At 42.2% G+C, this 23,241-nt stretch overlaps 1 protein-coding gene across 12 annotated transcripts in view; it reads right to left on the bottom strand.

Annotated features, from left to right (window-relative positions):
• Positions 1 to 267: 267 nt before the first annotated feature.
• The window catches only part of LOC134211609 (uncharacterized), a 36,531-nt gene continuing 13,557 nt past the window's right edge, over positions 268 to 23,241 (bottom strand). For 2 of the 12 annotated variants that reach the window (XM_062688654.1, XM_062688653.1), the window contains exons 2-17: positions 16,640 to 17,252; positions 16,158 to 16,572; positions 6,060 to 6,202; positions 5,216 to 5,515; positions 5,079 to 5,153; positions 4,912 to 5,016; positions 4,049 to 4,753; positions 3,265 to 3,843; positions 3,024 to 3,202; positions 2,820 to 2,959; positions 2,332 to 2,568; positions 2,121 to 2,271; positions 1,790 to 2,062; positions 1,336 to 1,736; positions 1,151 to 1,276; positions 268 to 1,026 (exon numbers count right to left, since the gene is read on the bottom strand). In XM_062688654.1, coding sequence (XP_062544638.1) covers positions 978 to 1,026; positions 1,151 to 1,276; positions 1,336 to 1,736; positions 1,790 to 2,062; positions 2,121 to 2,271; positions 2,332 to 2,568; positions 2,820 to 2,959; positions 3,024 to 3,202; positions 3,265 to 3,843; positions 4,049 to 4,753; positions 4,912 to 5,016; positions 5,079 to 5,153; positions 5,216 to 5,515; positions 6,060 to 6,202; positions 16,158 to 16,572; positions 16,640 to 17,069 — 4,308 coding nt within the window. In that variant the 5' untranslated portion in view covers positions 17,070 to 17,252 and the 3' untranslated portion in view covers positions 268 to 977. Of the gene's footprint in view, positions 1,056 to 1,150; positions 1,277 to 1,335; positions 1,737 to 1,789; positions 2,063 to 2,120; positions 2,272 to 2,331; positions 2,569 to 2,819; positions 2,960 to 3,023; positions 3,203 to 3,264; positions 3,844 to 4,048; positions 4,754 to 4,911; positions 5,017 to 5,078; positions 5,154 to 5,215; positions 5,516 to 6,059; positions 6,203 to 16,157; positions 16,573 to 16,639; positions 17,253 to 23,241 lie in introns of all 12 variants that reach the window. The other 10 variants (XM_062688661.1, XM_062688656.1, XM_062688659.1 and 7 more) reach the window with 10 other exon arrangements.

Genomic DNA, 23,241 nt, shown 5'->3' with positions numbered 1-23,241 from the left:
GCATGGTTTTGCTTAATAGCCGTGCATCTTACCGCTAGGCTAAGGAGGGCCCGAGATGTCTTCCTGTACTAAAATGATTTTAGAACAAAAAGTTAACTGACTGGTATGGTACTGCATAACTTATTTGATCTCCAATAAGGTATGACTTTGATAGCTCGCAGAGTGTACTATGTCAGGGAGCGTGTTCTTCTTGCAGGATAGAGTTTTTAGAAGATTTGAGTAAAAAAAAAATGGTGAGAATCATTTCTTTCGAAAATAAAAAAGAACTTTGTTCATGCTGTTTGATATTTATTATAAAATGTAAACTATTTAAAAGATACTTTCTGGAAGAGAAGTGACTATTATCATCTAATGTCTGCAGACCGTATAATGTTCGGCCTTATCATGTGAATTGTTTAAAAACAGTTAAACACATTTCAATAAAAGTGGATGAGTGATTTTCATTGCCAGTTGTATTTTTCATAAATTCATTTCGTACGTTAAGGTCTCTATTTTCCAGATGATTTTTTGTTTCTGTTCCTCTTAAGCTACTTATATTTATTACGAATAAATTAAGAAGAGATTCGACGACTATACAGACACCTTTGCTTCAGCCATTCCTGTATATTATCAATCTTTGGTAGACAACTGTTTCAGTGTGTACAATGTTCCTCCAAGGGCAAAGGAAAAGTGTATTCACATTTTCAAACTAAACTATATGAAGAATCATGTCACGGCCTTTTTACGACCGTGGCGGACCTTATCTATCTATAGCCATCACAGTACTTAAATGTATGAGCTTTCATCTGACCTATTGTAGGATATACGCTCCTTTACAGCAAATTTTAAAATTTATTTTGCGCGATATCCATGTGTTAATTCTATATTATTTTTCATGCTTAAACCATAATCAGCGACAGTTTTGCTAAACTACTGCCTAGTAGCGGTCCATAAAATGATTACGGGTGTATCCTAATTAAATCTACAGCAGTATAGTTTTAAACATGGTTCGCATCGGTTTGATCGACGGCGATACTGCGCAGTGATCTGAAAGAGGGTTCAAAGGCGTTTATATTCTGCAATTATAGAAGCGAATGTACGACAGTTTTAGAACAGGTGTTTGAGGCCGAAAAACTTTCAAAGTTAAAGGTTAGTTTTTTTTATGATTTACCTTGATCTTTCGAAGAGGGACGGATCAGTGTAGATTGGTTCGCTGGGGTCATCGAATTCGCTTTTGTTGCCATTGTTTCTGGATATTGGATTCATTACTGGAATTTGACACATTCGCGATAGGTTTCTAAAATAAAAATTTATGAAATTATTTTAAAGGATCATTTTCAACTACAATTGTCTTACCCCGTGGCAAAAGTTTTTTGAAGACCATTTCCAAAAAGAGACAATCCAGGTGAACGAATATTTCCATCGCCACGGGAAGATGAAGATCCTCTACCCGACGCGTGGAATTGGCTGCCGGATACATTATGCAGCGCTGAAGGGGTAAACGAATTCACTGGGGAGGTTCGATCAAGTCCGCGGTTCTTCATGAACACCTTCCAGTATCGGCGGTAAGCTAATCCGGAAGCGAACGTAATGCTGATTAGAAGAATCATTAGCAAGATTAGAGCGCTTATTAATCCGTAATATTCCGAATGGGTCAAACAGACAGATTCTTGCGGTGCAATCATTTTTCTGGCAACCGTATCCTGCTGCATCTCTTCGCGTGATTGAAAGACCTGTAGAGTGTGAAAAGCACGAGACTTTGAATTACTTTTTGAATTGATGCTAAGATATCTTAGAGTCTCTGAATTACCTCAATCATTTCTCGTACTTGTTCTGGCATCTCACTGGCATTCGCATCCAGGTCATCTACGTTAGAATCAACACTTTCCTTTGTTTCGTTTTTATTCAAATTTGTGTCATGTATGACGGTTCCGTTGACTATCGAAACTTCATCATCATCGCTCATCTCCTCTCCAATCAGTGGCTCAGCAGTTCCGTCGAAATCAGTAGGGTTTTCAGAGACTGACCTCCTTCGCCGTCCAAAAGACGGCTCCGATCGACCACTAGGCCCAGGACAGTATGCCTAAAATGATACAAGGTTTTAGAATATAGATCTGAATAGGATGATTTGGCATCGTTACCGGTTGACAGCCTCCTCGACAAGTTCGGACCGTAGCTTCGAATACTAAGAAGTTGGACTCAGGAATCTTAAAGGCATTGAATCTCGCTTCCAGAGCATCGCTATCTCTTGATCGCCCCAGCTCTGGGAATACCAAATTATCCACCGGACAGCTATGGAGGGAAAAGTTATGCTTTAATAAGTATACACGATAATGAATTCGTCGATTTTACCCGTAGTTATCAATCAGTTGTACACTTCTTCCGGAGTAAGGATCGCGGGCTACCACGTTCGTTGCGAAGATATCAGTGGCGTGACTGTATCCGTCCTGAGATTCCAACCGGAATGTTAACGGGTCTCCAACAGCGATAGTTGTCGTTGGTCGTCCTTGGTACAGAATCATCAGTCGTACCTTGTTGCTCATCGAGTTTTCTGCTGGTAGATATTCGATCGGGATCGGACTTCCAGACCTGTCAATTTCATTGAAACTGCGTTTAAGACGAGAGGAATCGTACGTCCTTTGTCCAATTCGACCTTGCATCGCTGATAATCGATCATATCGAATAGCGGTACAAGACTAAACAGTCAAAGGTACTTTGAAGTGGAGGTTAGTAGCTATGCTACTATTTCTATTGTCAGTTTTCTAAATTGGTTCCATGCATCGATTTGCTTACATACATGCAGTGAAAGAAGTATGACTTGAATCTTCATTCGCACTCACCCTGCTCCAATGTATCCCGATGTGACAACGGCTTCTCCAGGTCCACGGAACATGCAAGTTAGATTGAATCGCTTATCACGACCGGTCTGAACATTATCCGAAAACTGCACAACAATTATGTTGGTCATCGTGTCTCCATACTATGTTATAAAGATAAGATAGCTCAATGCACTACTCGACCAATGAAAAAAAAAATCAAATTACCCGCTGTGTTCCGCACTCCGGATATCCTCCAGGTCCACTGATTCTCAGAACATTTACTGTTCCTCCATTTCCTCGGAAGAAGCAACGGTCGTAGAATCCATACGCATAAATTCGACCTACAAATCCTTCTGGTGTCTTCAAAGTGAACTCCATGCCGTCTTCGTTACATAGTTGGGCAACTACAACAAAGACGATTTTCATATAAATAGAATCGAAATTGATTGAAACTTTTGTAACAAACCATCCAAGCATTCATCTCCTTGGCCTCGTCCCACAGATCTCTCGTAATAGTCTGAGTTGTCAGTTTCGAACATTTGGCTGCTGGGTATGTCCAGATCCCTAGAGTCCCGATCACTCAACTCACAGTTGCCCTCCGATTCATAAGGAGCTGATTCCCTGTAATTGAAGCTGCGGCACATGAAATCCCTTGCCGCAACACACTCCTGCTGACAAACCCCTAGCGAGGGTGCATTTATAACTCGTCGAACAAACTGCTTACGCATCTTGCGCTTGGACGCCATCTGCTTAAAGCTGTCGTATCCATCGCAACGAGTTTCGTACGGGCGCTGGGGTCCGAATCCCCCAAAACCATCCCCTCCGCCAAGCGTGTTGTCGTAGCCGGAACTGGACGGTCCATAGGGAATCTCGTACGGATAACCTCCTCCATCGGGCATACCCGGTCGTCGGTAGCCACGGTCCCGATCTGGGAACGCCGGAAGCGGCATTGGCGGTGGTAGGCGTCCCACCCCCGATGGTGGATAGTACGGGCCGTAGCCACGATTATCTGCGTATCCACGATCGTATCCCATTGGGTCGTATACTGTGGGATTGATGTCTCATTAGTTAGCTGATTTTCATCTTCATTTGGTAAACAAATGTTTTATTTCTGGTCAATCCAGTTTTTTTGTTTTCAACAAAAATGAATGGTTAAATGCTACGCCTGACTTAGTCTTAACATTGATAGAACAAATGGCAACATATAACATGAACGAGTAGATATCATGACAAATGAAACACATAATTACCAGGGTTGTTGTTGTACTTGTGCGGAAGCAATGGAATCTGATGCTGTGAAGTTGGGTAACGACCCTGTGCCGGTATTGGTTCCATGGGGTATCGCGAATCTGGTGCTGGGTAGCGGTTGTTGTCGATTGGTCTCAGGGCAGGAGGGTAGCGATCAGTAGTGTAACCACGATCTGGAGGAGTTCGAGGAGGTGGTGGATAGCCTGGTTGGTAGTTTGGATACATATATGGAGGAGGTGGATAACGAGTTCCCGTTGGTGCAAGGGGATATCTGGAGTCTGGTTGCATCGGATAGCGTGAGTCAGGAGTGGGTAGAGGGTATCTAGAGTTGCTGGGATACCGAGAGTCAGTAGGATAGCGTGAGTCAGAAGGATATCGTGAATCGGGAGGATACCTCGAATCTGGAGGATATCGTGAGTCGCTCGGATAACGGGAGTCTGCTGTTGGAGGAAATCGCGGATCAGGAGGATATCGTGTGTCGGGAGGAGGATAACGCATAGGAGGGCCACCAGGATAGAGGTCTGGTTCACGATCCGGATACCGATCTGTGGGTCCGTAGCGATCCCCTGGAAACCGATTGTCGTACACCGGTGGATATCTTCCATCGAAATCCGCTGGATAACGATCTGTTCCAGGGCCCATTGGATAGCGATCCGTTGGTCCAGGATATCTGTCAGTTGATGGATAACCACCTGGAAAGGTTTCACCTGTAAGTGTGATGAATGCAAGGTGCTCGATTGATCGGGCACGAATTGCGGTGCCTTTTTATATTGCAAATGTGTATTTGTGTCAAACGGTCACTACACAGGTATGGTTTATCTTACAACACATTTACACAAATAAAAATACTGATAAACAAACTTACTGCCATAGTCAGGTCGCATCCCCGGAGGATAGCGCTCTCCTGGTGGAAAGCGACCAGGCGTTCTATCATCCGGCACACGGTCTCGATCACGATCACGATCACGATCTGTAAAAAAATGAATTATATTCTGTCTTTGAGCCAGTTCCGGCACCATTATATTGTTCTACCTCCATAAGGTGGTCTCCAATCAGTGGGGTCTGGTCTGCCATTGGTCGAATCCGAATCTCCGCCCACTAAATGTGCTTTAAATAGTTTAATAAAATAATATCTCATTTAGAAAGTAGTCCAACCTCTAGATACTTACGCATTAAATTTTCATAGTAATCATAGTCCGCATCGTAGATGATGCGCATTCCATCCCGTTGATTGTATCGACTGAGACGGCAGGTTCGAAAGCGATCGCTATAGACCGCAGAACGGCACTGGAAGCTGGTCTGCCGGAGGCACTCGTCCAAACACTCACTCAACGACCTTCCCGTAATTTCTGAATGAAACTCTCCACCTAGTCTAGAGTTACGATACCGTTGAAAGGCGGTATCGGGACGTCGGCCGCTGGCAAACAAATGCGATGTCACGGAATTTTCCGGATAATCGGTTCCGCGTTCTGGGTTACGACAATAACAAGGTAGTGCATTACAAACCAGGGCACGTTGTTTTCCGCTTCCCAAACCCCCCGGAGTGTCTCACAACGCTCACAACACTTGTGCAAAGGATGAGTTAAACAACACAATATCAACGGGTTAAGAATCGTCAGAAGAGGTGGAGATTCCATATGGGAAAAAGGTTCTAACACAATGTGCATGTCAGGAGGGGGTGAGTCTCTTGGTTAAACACGAGCACCTCGGCTCCCAACTTCTCGGACCCGTCTCAGGATACCAACGGACATGGCTCTAGAGAATATCATCATCATTTCAGCAAGAAGCAAATTTTGACTAGCGTGCTCATAGCGTTTACTTAATCATAAAGTTAGCGTGCATTTTTGCCTGTTTCTACTAGTTGTGAATAAACTTTGTGTTCAATGAATTCTAAGATGAATGAAGTTCTTCTGACGACCCGGGGGGTTGTTTGGAAGGAGGGACATAGTGACATTCACGGATGCATCGAATTGATTTTGAAGCAAAAGCGTAATTCAAAATGTGGATACTTACGATTATCGAGACATACGAGGTCATAGAAATGATGAGTAGGACTAGAGCTGATGCTGAGATCATCTTTTTGTGAGACGGAATCTTCCTCCGAGAGAATGCACTGCTTAGTTTGATCGTCGAACTCAATCGAGCGGCAGAAATACCTGAAATACAAAGTCGGATCAACAATCAACAATGGAAATTGGTGAACTAATGTGCGGAACTTATATAGCCTGATCTAAAGGTCGGCGACTCATTCATGGGTCAATCGAATGGTTGAATTAAAAAAAACTAAAACCCACGATTTATTTTACGAACTGAGCAAACTGAGGATCAACGGCCGTTTCTTCAACTACAGCATCATCAACGAGCATTGCTCATACGTACGGCGACTCGAGGACGCACGGCGAGAAAAAAGCGTTCTTTGTACAAATGGAGTAGACATACGATGGATGGAAGGCTGGTAGGGAAGAAATGTACAGAACAGTGATCGGACCGGATAGATTGAAAACTGTATCGAATAAATACGGCCAACGATACATTAATTTTGCAACCTCCCGCCGAACGGTATTCTAAGCCCTTTTAACCCCCTGAAGAGTATCCACAAGGCTATATGGGGATAACCTAACCAAGTAACGTAAAAACAAACCAACCTAGTTTAAATCGACCACTACCTCGATACCGTCGTCGGGGGTGATAATGGGTCACTGTTTCAACTACTTAGAATACTCGTAGAATGGAAGGAATGTATCTGAGGGCGAATTGGCATGATGGGGAAAACAAGTCATGTACCAGAAAATAGACGTTATGACGCTTCTATTCTGAAAATGTAATGGCAATCGGATACAAAAAGAGCCCATGCGGTTTATTTAAATTTTGATTTCCAGATCAGAACGAAACGGAAAAGCTTCTCGGGTAAAATCTTTTGGATTTTCTCGGAAATATCTTTATAATCTCTTAGACATTAATTTCCTCGAAAAATTTTTCGGCATTTACTCGGGAGATTTTCTGGAATTCCTTCGAGAAATTCATCAGAAGTTGTGGCAGTACCACGAATATTTGAAATTTATGTAATTAAAGTTGTACAAATAGACAAATTTGTAATTGAACGTTGTGAATAGACCACTCACGTGAAGGGTTATTGGGTTGAATTCGTTCATCTGCGTACGTGAAGTGTCGTAGTTCATAAGCTTATAAATTCACGAGGTTTATTAGCGGCAGCCACGAAATAAATAAGTTCATGGTTAAAGTCATACGACCATGTGCGGGACCGGGCAATGGCTGGGGTCATTCCTGGGGAGATTCCAGGGAAAAAAAAGTTACCTGGAGCCGGATTGGAACCGATGACCCCAGCGTACGAGGCGCAGAGAGACGAACGCCGTGAAAACCATACCGCGTCGTTCGAGATGATCATCCCCCGTGTAGTGACTGTTCCCGTCGTTAGGAACAACGGCGACGGACCCATGATCCAGCAATAGCGTTTCTCGGAGTCCACAGGAGTAAGAGCACCGCATACTGTACGTGACGATGGCCAATCCTATAAACGTAGCGACGCCGAGGTCGTACGAAGTAAAGTAGCCAAACCGTGAGTACATGCATGTAAATTTTTTCCCAAGCGCTTGGTGATATTTTGCCCCTAGCCTGAGTTGAACCGATAGCGTGAGCGCCGTTCATTCAACACTCCCGTTCGGTCATCCATTTGTCGGTAGTCGGCGGAGTGATCGAATACACTGCGGCAAGGAAGTATCTGGAAGATCCCTAAGAAAGGAATTCTGATGAGGTAAAGGTAGAAGCTTCTTCACGTTTTCGGGTCGATTTGTTTTTTTGCAGGTTAATTTACCTAAACTGATTGGATAGTTAGTAATTGGAACGTTAAGACCCTGTAGGAATCGACTTGAGCTGTCCTTCTTTCTCAAGAGCTGCAAAAGGTGGAGGTTGGGGGTCCGGTAGCGGGGAACAAGAGAACGAAAATTCCGTGCTCTCAGCCGAGCTATTAAACAAAGAATTAAATAATTTCGAATATGGGTATACGGATTAGTCCGTTTCAGGTCGTGAAGTAGGAATCGGGGTCACCGGGACCAACATAACTATCTCGCATAGTTGCCCGGACATCTGTACCATATTCTCTCGGTCGATGCAGCTGCGGCTTTCATCGCCTGTACCTACCCGTCCAGCAAGCCCGTTCGCGTTCTATTCCACGAGTGTTAGCTCCGCACTTCAGAGTGAAACGCCTAAACACCCCTGGATCCAAGGCACTCTTTAAAACATGCTCCCGAATACGACCTCTACATGGATTTCGGGTCACTGCGGAATGCTTGGCGACACCACGACCGATCACTTTGCCGGAGTCGGATAGCGAGGCCGGCTATTAGAGTAAACCGTCCCAATGCAGGACGTAAAAACTTGGATCAGAAAAAAACAGTGTGAGACAGCTGGGAAATGTACTGGAGAGCTTCCACTACTGGATAGCCGCGAAAAATCAAAGAAATCACAGCGGCCTGGACCAGCCTGAACAACCTCAATTCGTCTTTCGGCTCCGAACCGGACACAAGCGATAATTTGCAAAGTTTGCGGAGTCAACAATACTTGGAATATTAAGTATGCCAATGCCCCAAATTTCAGGATCCCACGGATACTTCTGGGATGTCTACCAGCGTCAAGAACGCGCTTTCGAACTATGCAGCCAGCCTCACAGTGCTTATCTGTTTACTTAAAAATGGAGGCATATACAGGAACATCTAATCCAAACGGCTTCACGGGAATCTCGAGGTTTATTTTGGGACCCACAACACGGGCGCTCGTGCTTTCCTTGGAATCCATCAAGTTCGTAAAGTCTCCACCCCCAATTACAGGGCAACCTAATTTCTAAGTGCTGTAACTTACTGGGGAGTCAGGGCCTTGGTACTTCCAGCACTACCGAGACCCCCCTTCTACAAGCCTCAGGGTGGGCTCTATCCTCGAGATGTTCCGCGATTAGAAAACAATCGAAGTTGTCTCATGAAAAATTCCGACTTCATTTTTGGTTACCGGTACACTTTATTTCCGTCCTTGATGTCCTACTTACTTCCTAGTTTCTGCGTAGGTCCTCAAACACCCGACGACGCCTTTTACTTCGTTAGTGCTACCTTGTACCTTTCGTTTCCTCACTTTCTTCCAACACTTTCCTCCTATTTCTTCTGGGCCCCGCTCATTGGTACTCCACAACTTGTCGAGTCTCTGGGATTCGCTTCGATTCCAACTTGATCACCGAGTGTACGCCGGCTTCTACCTCGGCGGACTGGAACCTCTCGTGGACCCTCTGCCGTGCGCTCTTCGATCATGCAGATGGCCTCGAGGCTTCATCATACCGTAGACTTGTTGGAAAAGCCTGGATTTCTTGAGCACTTGGTGACATATATCAGATTTTGTAACCGCAATGGGGTGTTATAATGAAAACTGTAAGGTCCTGGATGTCCAACTATAACTTTCCTGTAGTTTTTCAAAAAACTATAAATTTAAATGCTTTTCCAATCAATCTTTTTTCTCGACCATCACCAGACTATTGGTGAGTCGTCTTCGTGATTGTTTACCCCAAGATCTTTGTCGCTGCCTCTCTGTCGCCCATGAATTCCGCCACATGATCAGATTTCATAAATTCAGTCGTGTCGTGTGTCGTGTGATACCTCAAACTTCATAATTTCACAACACAATGCTAAGAATAATATTTTAAGGGGTTGCTAGGCCCCCTGTATTCAATTTGATCACATCGGCTACAACCCGAAGGGCAGATTTTCGCGAGAAATCGTTCCAAATTTCTATAGGAACATGTTCGGAATACTCACGGAATATTTCTGGGAGACTCTGAAGACGTTTCAAGGGAAATTCTTTGAAATTTACACGAGAAATTCTTCAGAATTTCAACGGAAAGTTTTTTAATATTTCCACGAAAGATTGTTCAAAATGTAAATATCAGTAAAAAAATCTTTGGATTTCAACGGAATTTAATTTCAAGCTTTGGATTTCTACGAGAAATTATTTTTACAGTAGACGTTCAATAACTGCAAGTCATTTAACTGCATGGCTTTTTAACTGAAATTCGATAGTTGCAACAGTTTTGCAACAGCTGAACATCAGAACGATGGCAAAGTCGATGATAGCTGCATTGCACTGCACAATCAGGTGCACTTCTATTGCATCTGACGTCTACTAACAACCGTTTGAGGTCTAGAATGCATTGCAGTTATCGAACGACATTCGCTAACTGAAACGTTTATTTGGTGTAGTTATCTAACGACTAGTGTATTTTCCATAAGAAATTCTTGGAAAATTCCATTCGGCAAAATACGGCCGAACTGGTAATCTGACCGATAAAGTTGTTTTCCCTAACAGGTCGTTTCCCAGTCAACACAAGATCGTATATGATGTCCAATAAGATGCTAAAGTGGAGGCGATATACGTACTTCCCCGTACAACTTGTACGTATATCGCCTCCACTTTAGCATCTTATGTGGCATCATATACGACTTTGTGTTGACTGGGTTGATCGAAACGGTCATTTGGCCGAATAAGTCATCAGCCCGAAAATTATGTTTGACCGAAATGGTCGTTTGACAGAATGGGCAATTAAGCTGAAATAGTCGTTTAGCCCAACGGGTCATACAGCCAAATCTCAATTGCCTTTTCGTCAAACGACCATTGAACGAAATTTTGTAACCTCTCTACTTTTAAAGTCGATATTGGTCTTTAAGCCAAAAGTCATCTAACCAAATTCTATTAAGCCGAATCAGGTAGCAAATGGTTTGCCCGAAAATGTAGTTTGGCCGAAAGCAACATATAGCCGAAAGGGACATTCGACCGAACTGGTAATTTGACCGAAAATGTCGTTTAGCGGAAAGAGACATTTGGTCCGAAAATGTCTGTTTTGCTAAACAATGCCTTCAGCCGAACGGCATTTTGTGCAAAATGACCTATTCGGCTGTACGACTTTTGCAAAATGATCTACCGAACGCACTTTTCGCACAAACTGCCATTTGGCCAAAATGTCGCTTTCGACCAAACTTCATTTTCGATTAAACCATTTTGGACGATAATTTTGTCCAATGGTCATTTGACAAAAAGGCCGTATGCCAAATGACATTTCGGCCAAATGGCCAAACGGCTCTTTCGGAATAATAACCTCTTCGACCAAACGACCTGTTAGGGCAAACGGCTTTTTAGTCCAAATTATCAGTTCGGCCGCCTGTCGCTTTTGGCCAATGGAATTTCTCATGGACTTCGTATTGAAAACAAAAAAAAATTTTTTTTTTGTTGAAGTCTTAAGAAATTCCTTAACATTTCCGAGAAATTTTCCGGTGAAAGCCGTCTTAATTGGGTTCCAAAGCTTTATATCATTTATAGTGGCAAACGATAGTGCATAAGTTGAAAATTCATACAGGGATCTCATAGAAATTCTGAAAACAGTCTAAGGCCGTAAAAAATATATTTTTGTGTTTAAAACATTTTAAGAAATATTTTAGGCTGAGCAACTCCTTTTACTGAAAATGCAACATTTCTGAAGGAATGAACCATCAACCCAAAACGTTGGGCCCATATATTAACTATCAAAAGTTGGAATGAAGTATCCTGCGGTGTTTTGCTAGTCCGTTTTAAACCATATTATACCACTTTATTCTGTACGTCAAACAAAACCGAAAATATCGAGGAAGCATTTTCCATCTGCTTTTCAATTACAAATTAAACAATGTTCCTTTTAATTTCAGAGTCGAAAAAACCCTGACGCATTTTAAATCGTATTCTGAAAAAAATATCGAATATCTATTCTTCATTTTTGGACCCAAATAGTATAGATTAAGAAAGACGTTAAAGCGCCCCTTCTACCAGATACAAGCTTCTACAATTATGAAGGATTTTCTGTGTAAATTTCGATGAATACTCAACAGAAACTCGACAAGAACTTTTAGCGAGTATCCGCAATCCGAATATTTTTCTGTAGAAATTTGGAAATTTGAAAATGCTGAAGAGATTCTTATGTAAAATCCAACAAATTTTCCGCTGAAACTCAAAACAATTTTCCTTTGGAGCTCCTCTTGGTATCCCTAAGAATTTTTGAAACTTTAAAGGAGTTCTCGTGGAAAATCTGAAACAATTTTCCAAATGAATGTTCTTGAAAAACTTAAAGAATTTTCTGGGGAAGTTGGTCTGATTTCCAGACGAAATTCAAATGATTCTCCCATTAATGTATGTTAATGACCAATGCAGCGGAACGTAATTTTCGTCCAAACGGCCTTCTGAAGAACGATCATTTAGGTTAAAGGACATATTCGGCCTATCAGTATTCGAACAATCGATTTTTTCAGCCAAAGAAACTGTTGGACCATGTTCGGCCAAATAACTTTAGGCTAGATAGTCTTCTACTTCTGGCTTGTGGTTCTTTCTGCCGAATGACAAAATATTTTCGTTCAAAATTTGAATTTCAATGAGAAATTCTTTGGATTTAAACGGGTCATACTCCGCAATTCCTACGCGATTTTTTTCTCAGTTTTTACAGAAAGTTTTTAGAAATTTCAACAAGAAATTGTTTGCAATTTTCAAGAAAATCATTGGTATCTTCACAAAAAATTCAACGTGATGTTGTAGCGATCAATCAGGAAATTCTATGGAAATTCCACTGAATCTTCAGAATTTCTACTGAAAATTCTCCGGACTTCTTCAAATTTGAATCCGCGTGGAAAATTATAGTCACCAGCGTGACACATTTTGAACAAAAATGCCAGCGGCGGCGCACACCTCTAGTGACACCGCCAGCTCTATGATTTTACAAAGCAATTATGGGAATCAAATTTTTAAGGTTCCTTGGCGACTTGGGTACAATCCGACTAGACTAGGCTTGATTTTAATAACCTGTTTTGATCCAATTGAACAAGTTTTTCTTTAGAAGGATTCACGGATCGCAGCCAAAGTAACCAAACACAGCCACAAACACGGAATTAATTTCATACTTAGTAAAATCATCATGTATGAGGGAGCACGCTTCCTATTTTGATTGAATAATTACACGGATGTATTACCAATTATACAATAGCTGCCCTTGCGAGAAGATGTTTTAACAGCGCATTCAACGACAATAGGTCGAGGCCACGATGATGGATACCTGCAGCTCCACTGTACGACTAATTTTGGGTTTCTGGTTCAACTTAATAAACTAAAATAATACTAAAATTGTTCGCCTATCTTACATTAAAATCGTTCGTCTTTTTACGTCGACTAGTTTTTAGCTTCAAACCAAATTTAAATTGAATTTTAAGTTTTAAGTTTTAGCAATGTAAGTCCTAATATTTATTCTTCAATTAAATTTTGCCTATGGTAGGTCCGAAGGTTTGATCTGAGGGTGGCCATTTCAAGCCCTCACTCCTTGGCAGGTGCTCCCTGGTCTTGGTATATACGACGAGATATATAGAAAAAATCCTCGCGGTAGACCCAATTGTAGGTGCCTTAATCAAGAATCACATTTACTACAGTGGTGGCGAAAAGGCGAAGCATGAAGTCGGATTCGTAGTGCTCGGTTCGCAGCAGCATCGAATCATCGAAACATCGAATTAAACGATTGAGGCCGTTAAGTGATCGCAACTTCGATTTGAGAACAAAGGGCAAGATCTTCAACTATGGTTTGATCAATGCATACGCAACAAAGACAGACAATCCCGATGATAAGAAGTACGAGTTCTATGAGCGTCTAGACCAGATTTACAGAGAATGTCCAAAACACGACATGATACTCATCATTGGTGATACAAAGGAACTCGACGGAAGAGAAGTGTTCCCAGTCATTGGAAGTGAGGGCCACCACGCAACTACCAATGACAACGGCCTGCGGTTAGTCAATTTTGGAATGGTATGGCTTTCTGTAGCACCTATCTAGAATATTCGAAACCATACCTGTCCAGCCTTACTGGTTCTAGGCTGAGAAAACCATTCAGCTGAACATACAGCGGCTGTCAGACCAGGTTGTTGTGGAGCGATTTGCTTATAAGCTCAACAAAAAAAAACAAATCGAAGGACACCCAACTGGAGAAAATTTAAACGCATTGTGGCAGCAAGTCCACAAGGCGGTTTACAAGGCAGCCACAAGCCACAAGGATACCAACGGAAAGGCTGGTTTAATGTGGAGTACCAAAAAGTGACAGTTGAGAAAAACTTGGAGAGACCTGGAGCCACATGCTCGTAGAGGTTACACACCAAAGCAGAGAATGATATAAAAAACTAAGGGCTGCTGAGATTTTTTCTCCACCGGCGTAAGAAACGGGAGTACTTTGCTACGAACAACGTGCGGAATTCAACAACATGCGCAAGAAAAGCGCACCGGTGCCAGTCATGATTAATGACAGCTCCGGAAATTTGTTGACAGACCGGGCAAGGGTGCCCGAGCAAAGTCTGAAAACATAATGAGAGCATATAGTATTGATATCAAATCGAAATCATAATTTGTTTTCAAATATGAATCATCATGACTGATTACATATTTTGATCTCATTTTGCTGTTGATTTCTAAATTGTATGATCTGACATCAAGCTGTGTACTTATTTTGTTATCGGAACCAATATCAAAATTAGTTTTCGATTTGCTCTCATCGACAGCAGGAATAGTTTTCGATTTGATGTCACAGTAAGATTTTTCTGCTGTAGATTTTGATCTTTTAACCATTAAAACGACCAAAAGGATATCAACATGAGTTATCAAAATTAGGCGATTTCACAACAACAAAATTAGTTATCGATTTGCTCTCAAGCTTTGCTCGGGTGGCTGCTAGGTGGGGAAGGCACTTTGAATCATTGGTGAAAATAATCGGACGGAGAGGGCACTAACAAAATCAGGATTGAGGATGATCCAAGTAACAATTGTGGTTTTATAACGCTCTTTTGGCGGTATCAATTTACTCTTAAGGTATGCTATAAAAAAAACATAATAATAATACTGATGTTACTAGGGAATGGACAAGCAGTAGAGTTATGCACATTAAACGAAGTGAGAAATTATGCCCGAGAATCCTGACCGAGCTTTTAAATATTGGGAGTAACCTGCTGAACGAACTGGGTTGGGCCGAAACGAGCGTCAGAATATCTGATTCCTTCGTGACGTTAGATAGATTGAAGCAGGGTGATGCGCTCGCTAATCTTCTATTCAAGCTCTGGAAGTACAATTCGAAGATCTGATGTACAAAGTAACGGAATGATCATCAACAAGTCTTACTCTTACACGCTCCTTGGTTTTGCAGATGAAATTGACATCATTGGTGTAGTATTGATCGCAGTTCATTGTGTGACCAAATCATTTGCCAATTTTGAAAAGTAATCTGACGGACTAATGGGAAAAACTCGTTGTTCGATATTTGTCTATCCTAAACTTCACCTTCCTGTGCGCCCACCTTTGCTAGCAAGTCCGCCTTTCCATTGCCATAGATTAGGGATGGGACCCATACAAAGGTAATTTTGAATGATCTTTCGACCAAATCACGCATCTGCTCTCTTATAGTTGTAAGAAAATAAGATGGGTGCTTAACAGGTTTCATCTACCGGAGTGCCTCGATAGAACAAAGGCTATCCGAGAAGATGAAATAATGGTCTACGGGCTGATCGGAAATTATCATCAAAGTGAAGTTAATAGCTGCCAGCTCAGCAACATAAGCCGAACACGTTTCGTGAAGTTAAATATTTTGTAGATTACGCGTCTTGTGTTTATTCTTTCGAAGAATTGAAACTTATTATGCATTAACTTGCCAGGAATTACATCATTCTGTTTCAAACTAACTAGATAAACCGCCTAACAACACGGCTATAAATTTATTTAACGAATTTCGAGGAAGGAACCCTATAAGTTATGAACAGTAATCTGTGATACATGCCATTAAATGCATGAAAAATAGTTGGTGTGTTAGTGCGTTGATTTGTGTCATCACATACTGGAGGCGAAGGTTAGACTAATCGTTATTTCCGCCATTTGGAGCAGTTATATCAGTCCTTTCCTCATGTCCAAATATGTTTAAAGTGGTTAAATCAATCGGCTAACAAAATCCGAATACATAATATAAAATTAATAAACCCATGAGAAAACATGAAAAAAAAAACTATTTTCAATTCACTTACTTTTCCGCCCTCAGACAGAGCGATTGGCATTCCTCCAGGGTCATATTGTTGAAGATTTCCACTTCGAAGGGGCCTCCCAAGCGCTTGTTTTCCTCCTTTACGTACACCACCAAGCCATCGCATCGTCGTTCGGCATTCAGACATGTGTTCTCCAAGTAATCCGAGTTTGGATCATCTTCCAGCAGCTCCGGATGAGTACGTCGAGTGAACCTACTCATGGAACAGCTTCGCAGCGTAGAGTCATAATTGGCCGAGCGACAAACGAAGGAAAACTCATTAAGGCACTTGTCTTCACAGTCCGAACGGTTGGCGGCAGTCACTTCCTTGATATCGGATACTGGCAGTTTAAGTTTCTTTCTCGGGTGTCTTTCGAATACATATCGCCGGCTGGGGCATTCGCGATCCGGACGACTAGCTGTAATGGAACGATTGTTATGAAATCTATCTGATAATTTGAATATTATCTATTTAAAATGACTTACAAGACAGACACACTTCGGTGAAGTGAACGCTGTTCGGCACTAGCATAAGATTTCCTATTCCCTCAGGAGCGGCTTGCTCTCGCGTAAGATAGCAAGTGGATTCTTCATATTCGGCACTGCCGCTAAAGGAGGCTATCCGGCTGCCGGGTTGAAAGTCAAAGCTTGTGCAGGCTCGTCCCAAATTATTGGACGCCGTACGATCTCGCAGGCAAAGGTCTTGACATTTCTCCAGAACCCGAAATGGTGGAGCTGAATCTCGCACAACGTCATCGTCGAAGCCTTGCAACTGTTGGTTTGGCAGTCTTTCGTATAGTACCCGACCCTGACCATTATTGCAGGTGGTTTGTCCTAACACTAACACTAATCTAGCTAATAGTACTATAACGGCGATGTCCGACACCCCCGGAAGTAGCTTTTGTCTCTTACGCATTATATTTTCTTCTTATCTTAACTCTCTGTTACGTATTTTTAAATCTGAATCTAATAATAACCTCATAGCCCCTATGTTTATGGGCTGCTTTTCTATCGCTTACTATCGTTCACTAGCCAAAGTTCAAAAAGTTGCTTATGCTTTTCGACCATCTCCCCATATCGTGGAACCTGAGTCAGCAGCCTGTAAATGAGGAGAAGAAGAGTGAAGAAATTGAATTAATAAGTCTTTGATCGTGGATTAGTGCAGCCTCTGATAGGCTTGACTGCTTGTTGCCGAAAATTCATACTACATTGTCGGTAATTTAACGATTGACTGACTACTGCTGGCTACGATGTAACACAATGAAAAGTTATTACCATGATTGATCATCAATCGGAGGCGCATGGGAAGCTGTTATTGTCGTTATTGAAGGAAACGGTGCGAACAGTTTGAGCGTGTGGCACACCGCAGGCCAGTAATCATCATTCATGTGTAACGAAGCGACCCGGCATGGGGGAAGAATTGGGTCGAAATGAACTCTTTTCGATTTATGGGCAGCTTACGCCACGGGTTAAATTAGAAGTCTATTGAAACAATATGAGGGTTTAATTTTAAGGTTCTTCTGTAAACATTTGTTGGAGCTTCAAAAAGTTAATATGGTGATGCGATTCATGCGATTACGTTTATAACACTGAGATCAATGGCTGCTGTAAGGCTTAGATTGTAAGTACAGCCCGACACCTTTGCAAAGCTAATGAACAAATCGCGCATTTCAAAAATCATACACATCTACTGTAATACTCACGGTGATATATTCAACGTAAACAATGGAAATATTACAAGTGCTTTGATATTGGTGTCCCTTGTCTAGTGGACCATCACCTTTGGTGTAACCCCCTGCGCGTTTTAAATGGACTCGAGAATGCCCCTGAAGCTTGAACTAAATAGAACACCCGATCCATCGTCGCCTTGATCAACCGTGTCAGTTTATCAGGAGATCCGTGTTCAATCCTGATCAACGAAATGCTGTATCGCGTCAGCCCCACCAGCGTGATGTAGGTAACGCGACCCCGGTAAGGTAGCTTACAGAAGCCTCTCAAATACCACGAAAAATGGAGATAGAAGAAAAAGAGAACGTTTTTTTTTTGGCCACCGACCCGGCAACGAAATAAGGACTATGATTGGAAACTCGGTACCTGGAATGTCAGGACCCTAAATTAACCTGGACGAGTGAGCCTTCTGGCTCGTGAACTGCAGAAGATTGGAGTGAACATGGCCACTATTCAAGAAGTCCGATGGCCTAGATCCGGAGAACGTGAATTCCGAGCCGTGGACCCCACGACCAACACTGCATTCAAATGTAACAACTATCACAGCGGCGGCGGAAAAGCTGAGCATGGAGATGAAGCGAGTGATGCGGTGGAAACCCATTAGCGAACGAATCTGTGTGTTGAGGATACGGGGCAAATTCTTCAATTACAGCCTAATCAACGTTTACGCACCGACAAACGATAAATCCGACGACGTGAAGGACACGTTTTATGAATGTCTTGATAAAGCCTATGGAGAGTGCGCAAAGCATGACGTGAAAATTGTTATCGGAGACGCTAACGCCCAGGTCGGTAGAGAGGACTTCCCTAGTAGCACAATTCTGACTGATTTGGTTGCAGCAACTCTAATGTGATTATATTTGGTCGTACATAAGTCACAGAAGCTGGACTATGACAAGTGTGCTACTCGGGTTTTTCCGTCCCATAATTGGTAGGGAGAGCCTTCACTCCGCTACCAATGACAACGGTCTACGGCTAGTAAATTTCGCTGCTGCCACCAGTAGCACCTACTTTGCACAAAAGAACATCCGAAGGCACACCTTGAGACACCCAAATGATGAAACTTGTAACCAGATAGACCATGTTCTGGTGGATGCGCGCCATTTCTCGGATGCTATCGATGTGCGGACATTCAGAGGTCCGAACGTTGACTCTGATCACTATCTCGTTGTCAGTTAAGTTCGATCACGGTTGTCAACTGTATCAAACGAAAGATCACAGCGAACGATGCGTTACAATATCCAACGATTGTCGGCGGAAGGAGTATCGGCAGAATATCGTCAGAAGCTCGACGAACGGATAAGTGCAATCAACGTTAGCGACAACATCAACGATCTATGGGAGTCGATCCATGGAGCGGTGAGCACAACAGCACGAGAAGTGGTAGGCACTGCACAGAGGCGACCCAGGACGGGTTGGTTCGATGTGGAGTGTCAGAGAGTGACAGACGAGAAGAACGTTGCTAGAAGCCGGATGTTGGTGTTGGGTATTCTATCGAATAGAGATCGGTACAAGGAAGCAAGAGCAGCCGAAAAACGAACCCACCGTAGAAAGAAGAAATAATATGTAGAACAAGTGATTAGCGAGGCGCAGGAAAAAATGGAGCAGAACGATATGCGGAGGTTCTATGAATCTGTCAATGGCGTGCGGAGAAAGACAGCGCCGTCTCCCGTCATGTGCAACGACCAACAAGGGAATTTGCCGACAGATAAAACCGAAGAGGCTGCCAGGTGGAAGCAACACTTCGAGACTTTGTTAAATAGTGGAAGTGATGGTGCATCGGTGAACAGAATAAATATTAGCGACGATGGACATGCTGTGGAGTCGCCTACACTAGATGAGATTAAAAAAGCTGATAAGAAAATTATTTTGAGCTATTTAGTGGAATGTCTTCACTTGTCATAAGACGAGTTTGTACAATCTCATTGAATTCCGTATTTCGACCTCAACAGTAAGGCCGTCTTCAGTGTCTCGTACTTGACTCAAGTACGAGACACTGAAGATGGCCTTACTGTTGAGGTCGAAATACGTATCTGTCAAGATACAATTAAGTGGTGGGATTGTACAAACTCGTCTTATGACTAGTATGAAAGCTGTTAAAGAGCTGAAAAACAATAAGGCTGCGGGGAAGGACCAGCCCTCGGCTGAACTTCTCAAACATGGCAGTGAGAAGCTTCATGAAGTTCTGCACCATATTATGTCGAAAATTTGGGAAGACGAAGTTATTCCTGCTAGCTGGTTGGACGGCCTCATTTGCCCTCTCGTTAAAAAAGGGCACAGACTGGAGTGCGCCAATTGCCGAGGAATAACCCTCCTTAATTCGGCGTACAAAATTATGTCCCGTATTTCGTTCAACAGATTGACACCGCTTAAAGAGTCCTTCGTCGGCGAATACCAAGCAGGTTTTCGTGACGGCCGATCAACGACGGATCAAATGTTTACCCTGAGACAAATGTTTGATTTTCCGGAGACGAGCCAGCCTCGGGCTGAAAGTCTCCTTAATAAAGACACAAAAAAAAACAAATGTTTGATAAATTCCGGTAGTACAACTTGCAGACACATCATCTGTTTATTGATTTCAAGACGGCGTACGATTCAGTGAAACGGAATGAATTATGGCAAATTATGCTTGAACATGGTTTTCCGGCGAAACTGATACAGCTGATTCGTACAACGTTGGGCGAAATCAAGTGTAAGGGTTGCGGATGAAATATCGACGTCATTTGTTACCTTAGATGGATTAAAGCAGGGTGATGCACTCTCGAATCTACTGTTCAATATAGCGCTCGAGTGAGCGGTTAGCGGTTTTAATTAATGAGATGAGTGTATTACTTCTGCGTGAAGTTGAACGTTTTCTATATTTTTTTGGAAATGTTAATACAGTGTTGACCCGATTTTGTCATTCCCCGATTTTGTCTACCCCCAATTTTATCACGTTCTCGACACGATTTTACCACTCCCGATTATATCGACCAGATTTTGTCACCCCCAATTTTTTTTTTAATTATAGTGTTTTTTTTTCGTAAATATACCGCAAACAACGATTTTCATGAAATATTTTTTTTCCACCTGTGGTTTATAATGAACGACTTCTGAGTACCTCTAAAGGAAAGCATTTTCAACCAGAAATAACGGATACCGTTTACGCATTTTGCCTTTGCAAGGTTTAAAATGAATTAAAAAATTGAAAATATTTTTTCCGGTTTTGTCACATGCCCTATTTTATCACTCCAAAATTCACCGGGGGAAGGGTGGGGGTGGATATAAAATCGGAATGTTACTGAATAATCTTACACACTAATAGCCTATTCAGATTACGCCGTTTATGATGATAAAAAGTAACTTTCTGGCCATTTTCATACATTCAATTTCCTTTCTTATATGTAAAACGACAGTTACTCTATATGTAATTAATGGCGTGATCTGAATAGGTATTAGATATACGTGTTCATAATCGAGTTAAATGTGAAAGTACAGATTTGATAGGTCCGTTAGGATACGGCAGGTATGAGGATTCTTTTGTAGATGTGGATTTGAGAAGGAGCGGAGGGCAATATTTGTGTCCAGAGCATGAAATAATCACCTTCACGAAGCAACTTCGGACCGAATATTGACAAACGTCGCATGACTATTCAAAACATAGAATGACTTACTCAGTTTTCTTCTTCACATATTCATTCATTTGATTGGTACTGGTATGGTCATTGCGTTTAAAGAAAACATAATTGGCCTTGATTATGTTGACTTTTGTCACTAAAATTGGCCCTCAGCTTAACATCGGGGTCAGATTTATGTGATTAATTGTTGAAATCATCATTTGAGTGTTTACTTCTACATAAATTAATTAGTTTAAGAAATCTAAATAAATACTCACTGACTGATATTTGATCGGAAATTGTCAAAGTTCAGCCGAATATGAATATGTACGAAGTAAGGGTGACAAAGAAGGCCGATGGGCTTCACCAAAAATATTCGATTATTTAAAGCTCTGTTTGTGACGATATAAATCTCAGGGCTGTCCTTCTGCCACGCTTCCGTATGAAGAGGAAGGGAAGAGTATCAGTGTGGAAGCTAATATCTATCCACAGGCAAAAGGAAGGTGGTTTAATTCTATCGACGAGTACTGGTTCTAAGTTTCTATTATGACATCAGCATCTAGTCGAATGGGATTTTTGTCGCCTAGTTCTGTTCTACTCTTACACGAGGCGTTGAAAAAAAAACGCTACGTGGGCATCTTCTCGGAAATTCTATCCTTTGCTGCCTGGCCAAAACTCTGGAACTTTTGATTCATGATAAAATGTACTTTGCGGCTAGACCTATAATCTCTGATATCAGCACGGTTTTGTGAAGAATCGTTCTACCACCACGAATCTAATGTCGTACGTAAGCATGCTCAACTCCAGTTTGGAAAAACGATATCAAGTGGACAGCATATACGTGGATTTTTCGAAAGCTTTCGACAAAGTTCCCCATGAGCTAACAATGCAAAAGCTTGAGAGACTAGGATTCCCTGACTGGCTTCTAAAGTGGTTGCGCTCCTACCAACGAGACAGACATGCTTACGTTAAATTAAGACAACATCCAGCCATTTCGCAACTCCATCCAGCGTGCCGCAAGGTAGCCATCTTGACCTGTTGGTACACGCTAACTTTCACCTACTCAGTGATTTTACTCAATTTTCGTGGGAAGAAAAGAGAGGACAATACAATTTTACTCAGTCACTGAGTAGGTTAGAGTGTTATTTATACTTTTCGTCAACGATTTGTGCCTCCGACTTAGTTTACATCGGATTACGTACGCTGATGATATGAAAATATACCGCATAATAAATTCACTGGTCGACTGCGCGGCGTTATAGCAAGATATTGACGCCGTCACAAGTTGGTGTACATCAAACGGTATGGAGGTTAATGTGCCTTCCAGACTACGAGCTATATCACTTGATATAGAGTAACTTGACACCATTGTTCACATACCTTATTTTCACTGCAAATAATGCATATGACATCTCATGTCAAGATTATCTATATCAAGTAGCTATATCACCAGTCTGAACGTGGTCTAACGCTCTGAAATGCAAAGTGATCAGTTTCAGCAAGAGCCGGACACCGTTGAACTTTTCCTACGCGGCAAACGGTATTTATTTGTAACGCGTTAATGCTATCACTGGAAGCGATTGGCCCAGGATCGAGTCCAGTGGAGAAGGATACTCCATTCGGCGTAGGTTCATCGAAGAGCTGTAGCCCATCAAGTATCAAGTAAGTAACGCTATCAACGATCTGGTATTGACAATAGACAGTAAATTGCGATTCAATGACCATGTAACCAGGATTACAACGAAAGCTTTCGCAGTACTGGGT

The sequence above is a fragment of the Armigeres subalbatus genome, chromosome 2, assembly GCF_024139115.2.
Source record: "Armigeres subalbatus isolate Guangzhou_Male chromosome 2, GZ_Asu_2, whole genome shotgun sequence".
Taxonomy (NCBI): domain Eukaryota; kingdom Metazoa; phylum Arthropoda; class Insecta; order Diptera; family Culicidae; genus Armigeres; species Armigeres subalbatus.
Note: the sequence above shows the minus strand (reverse complement) of the source record. Positions and strands in the feature narration are given on the sequence as shown.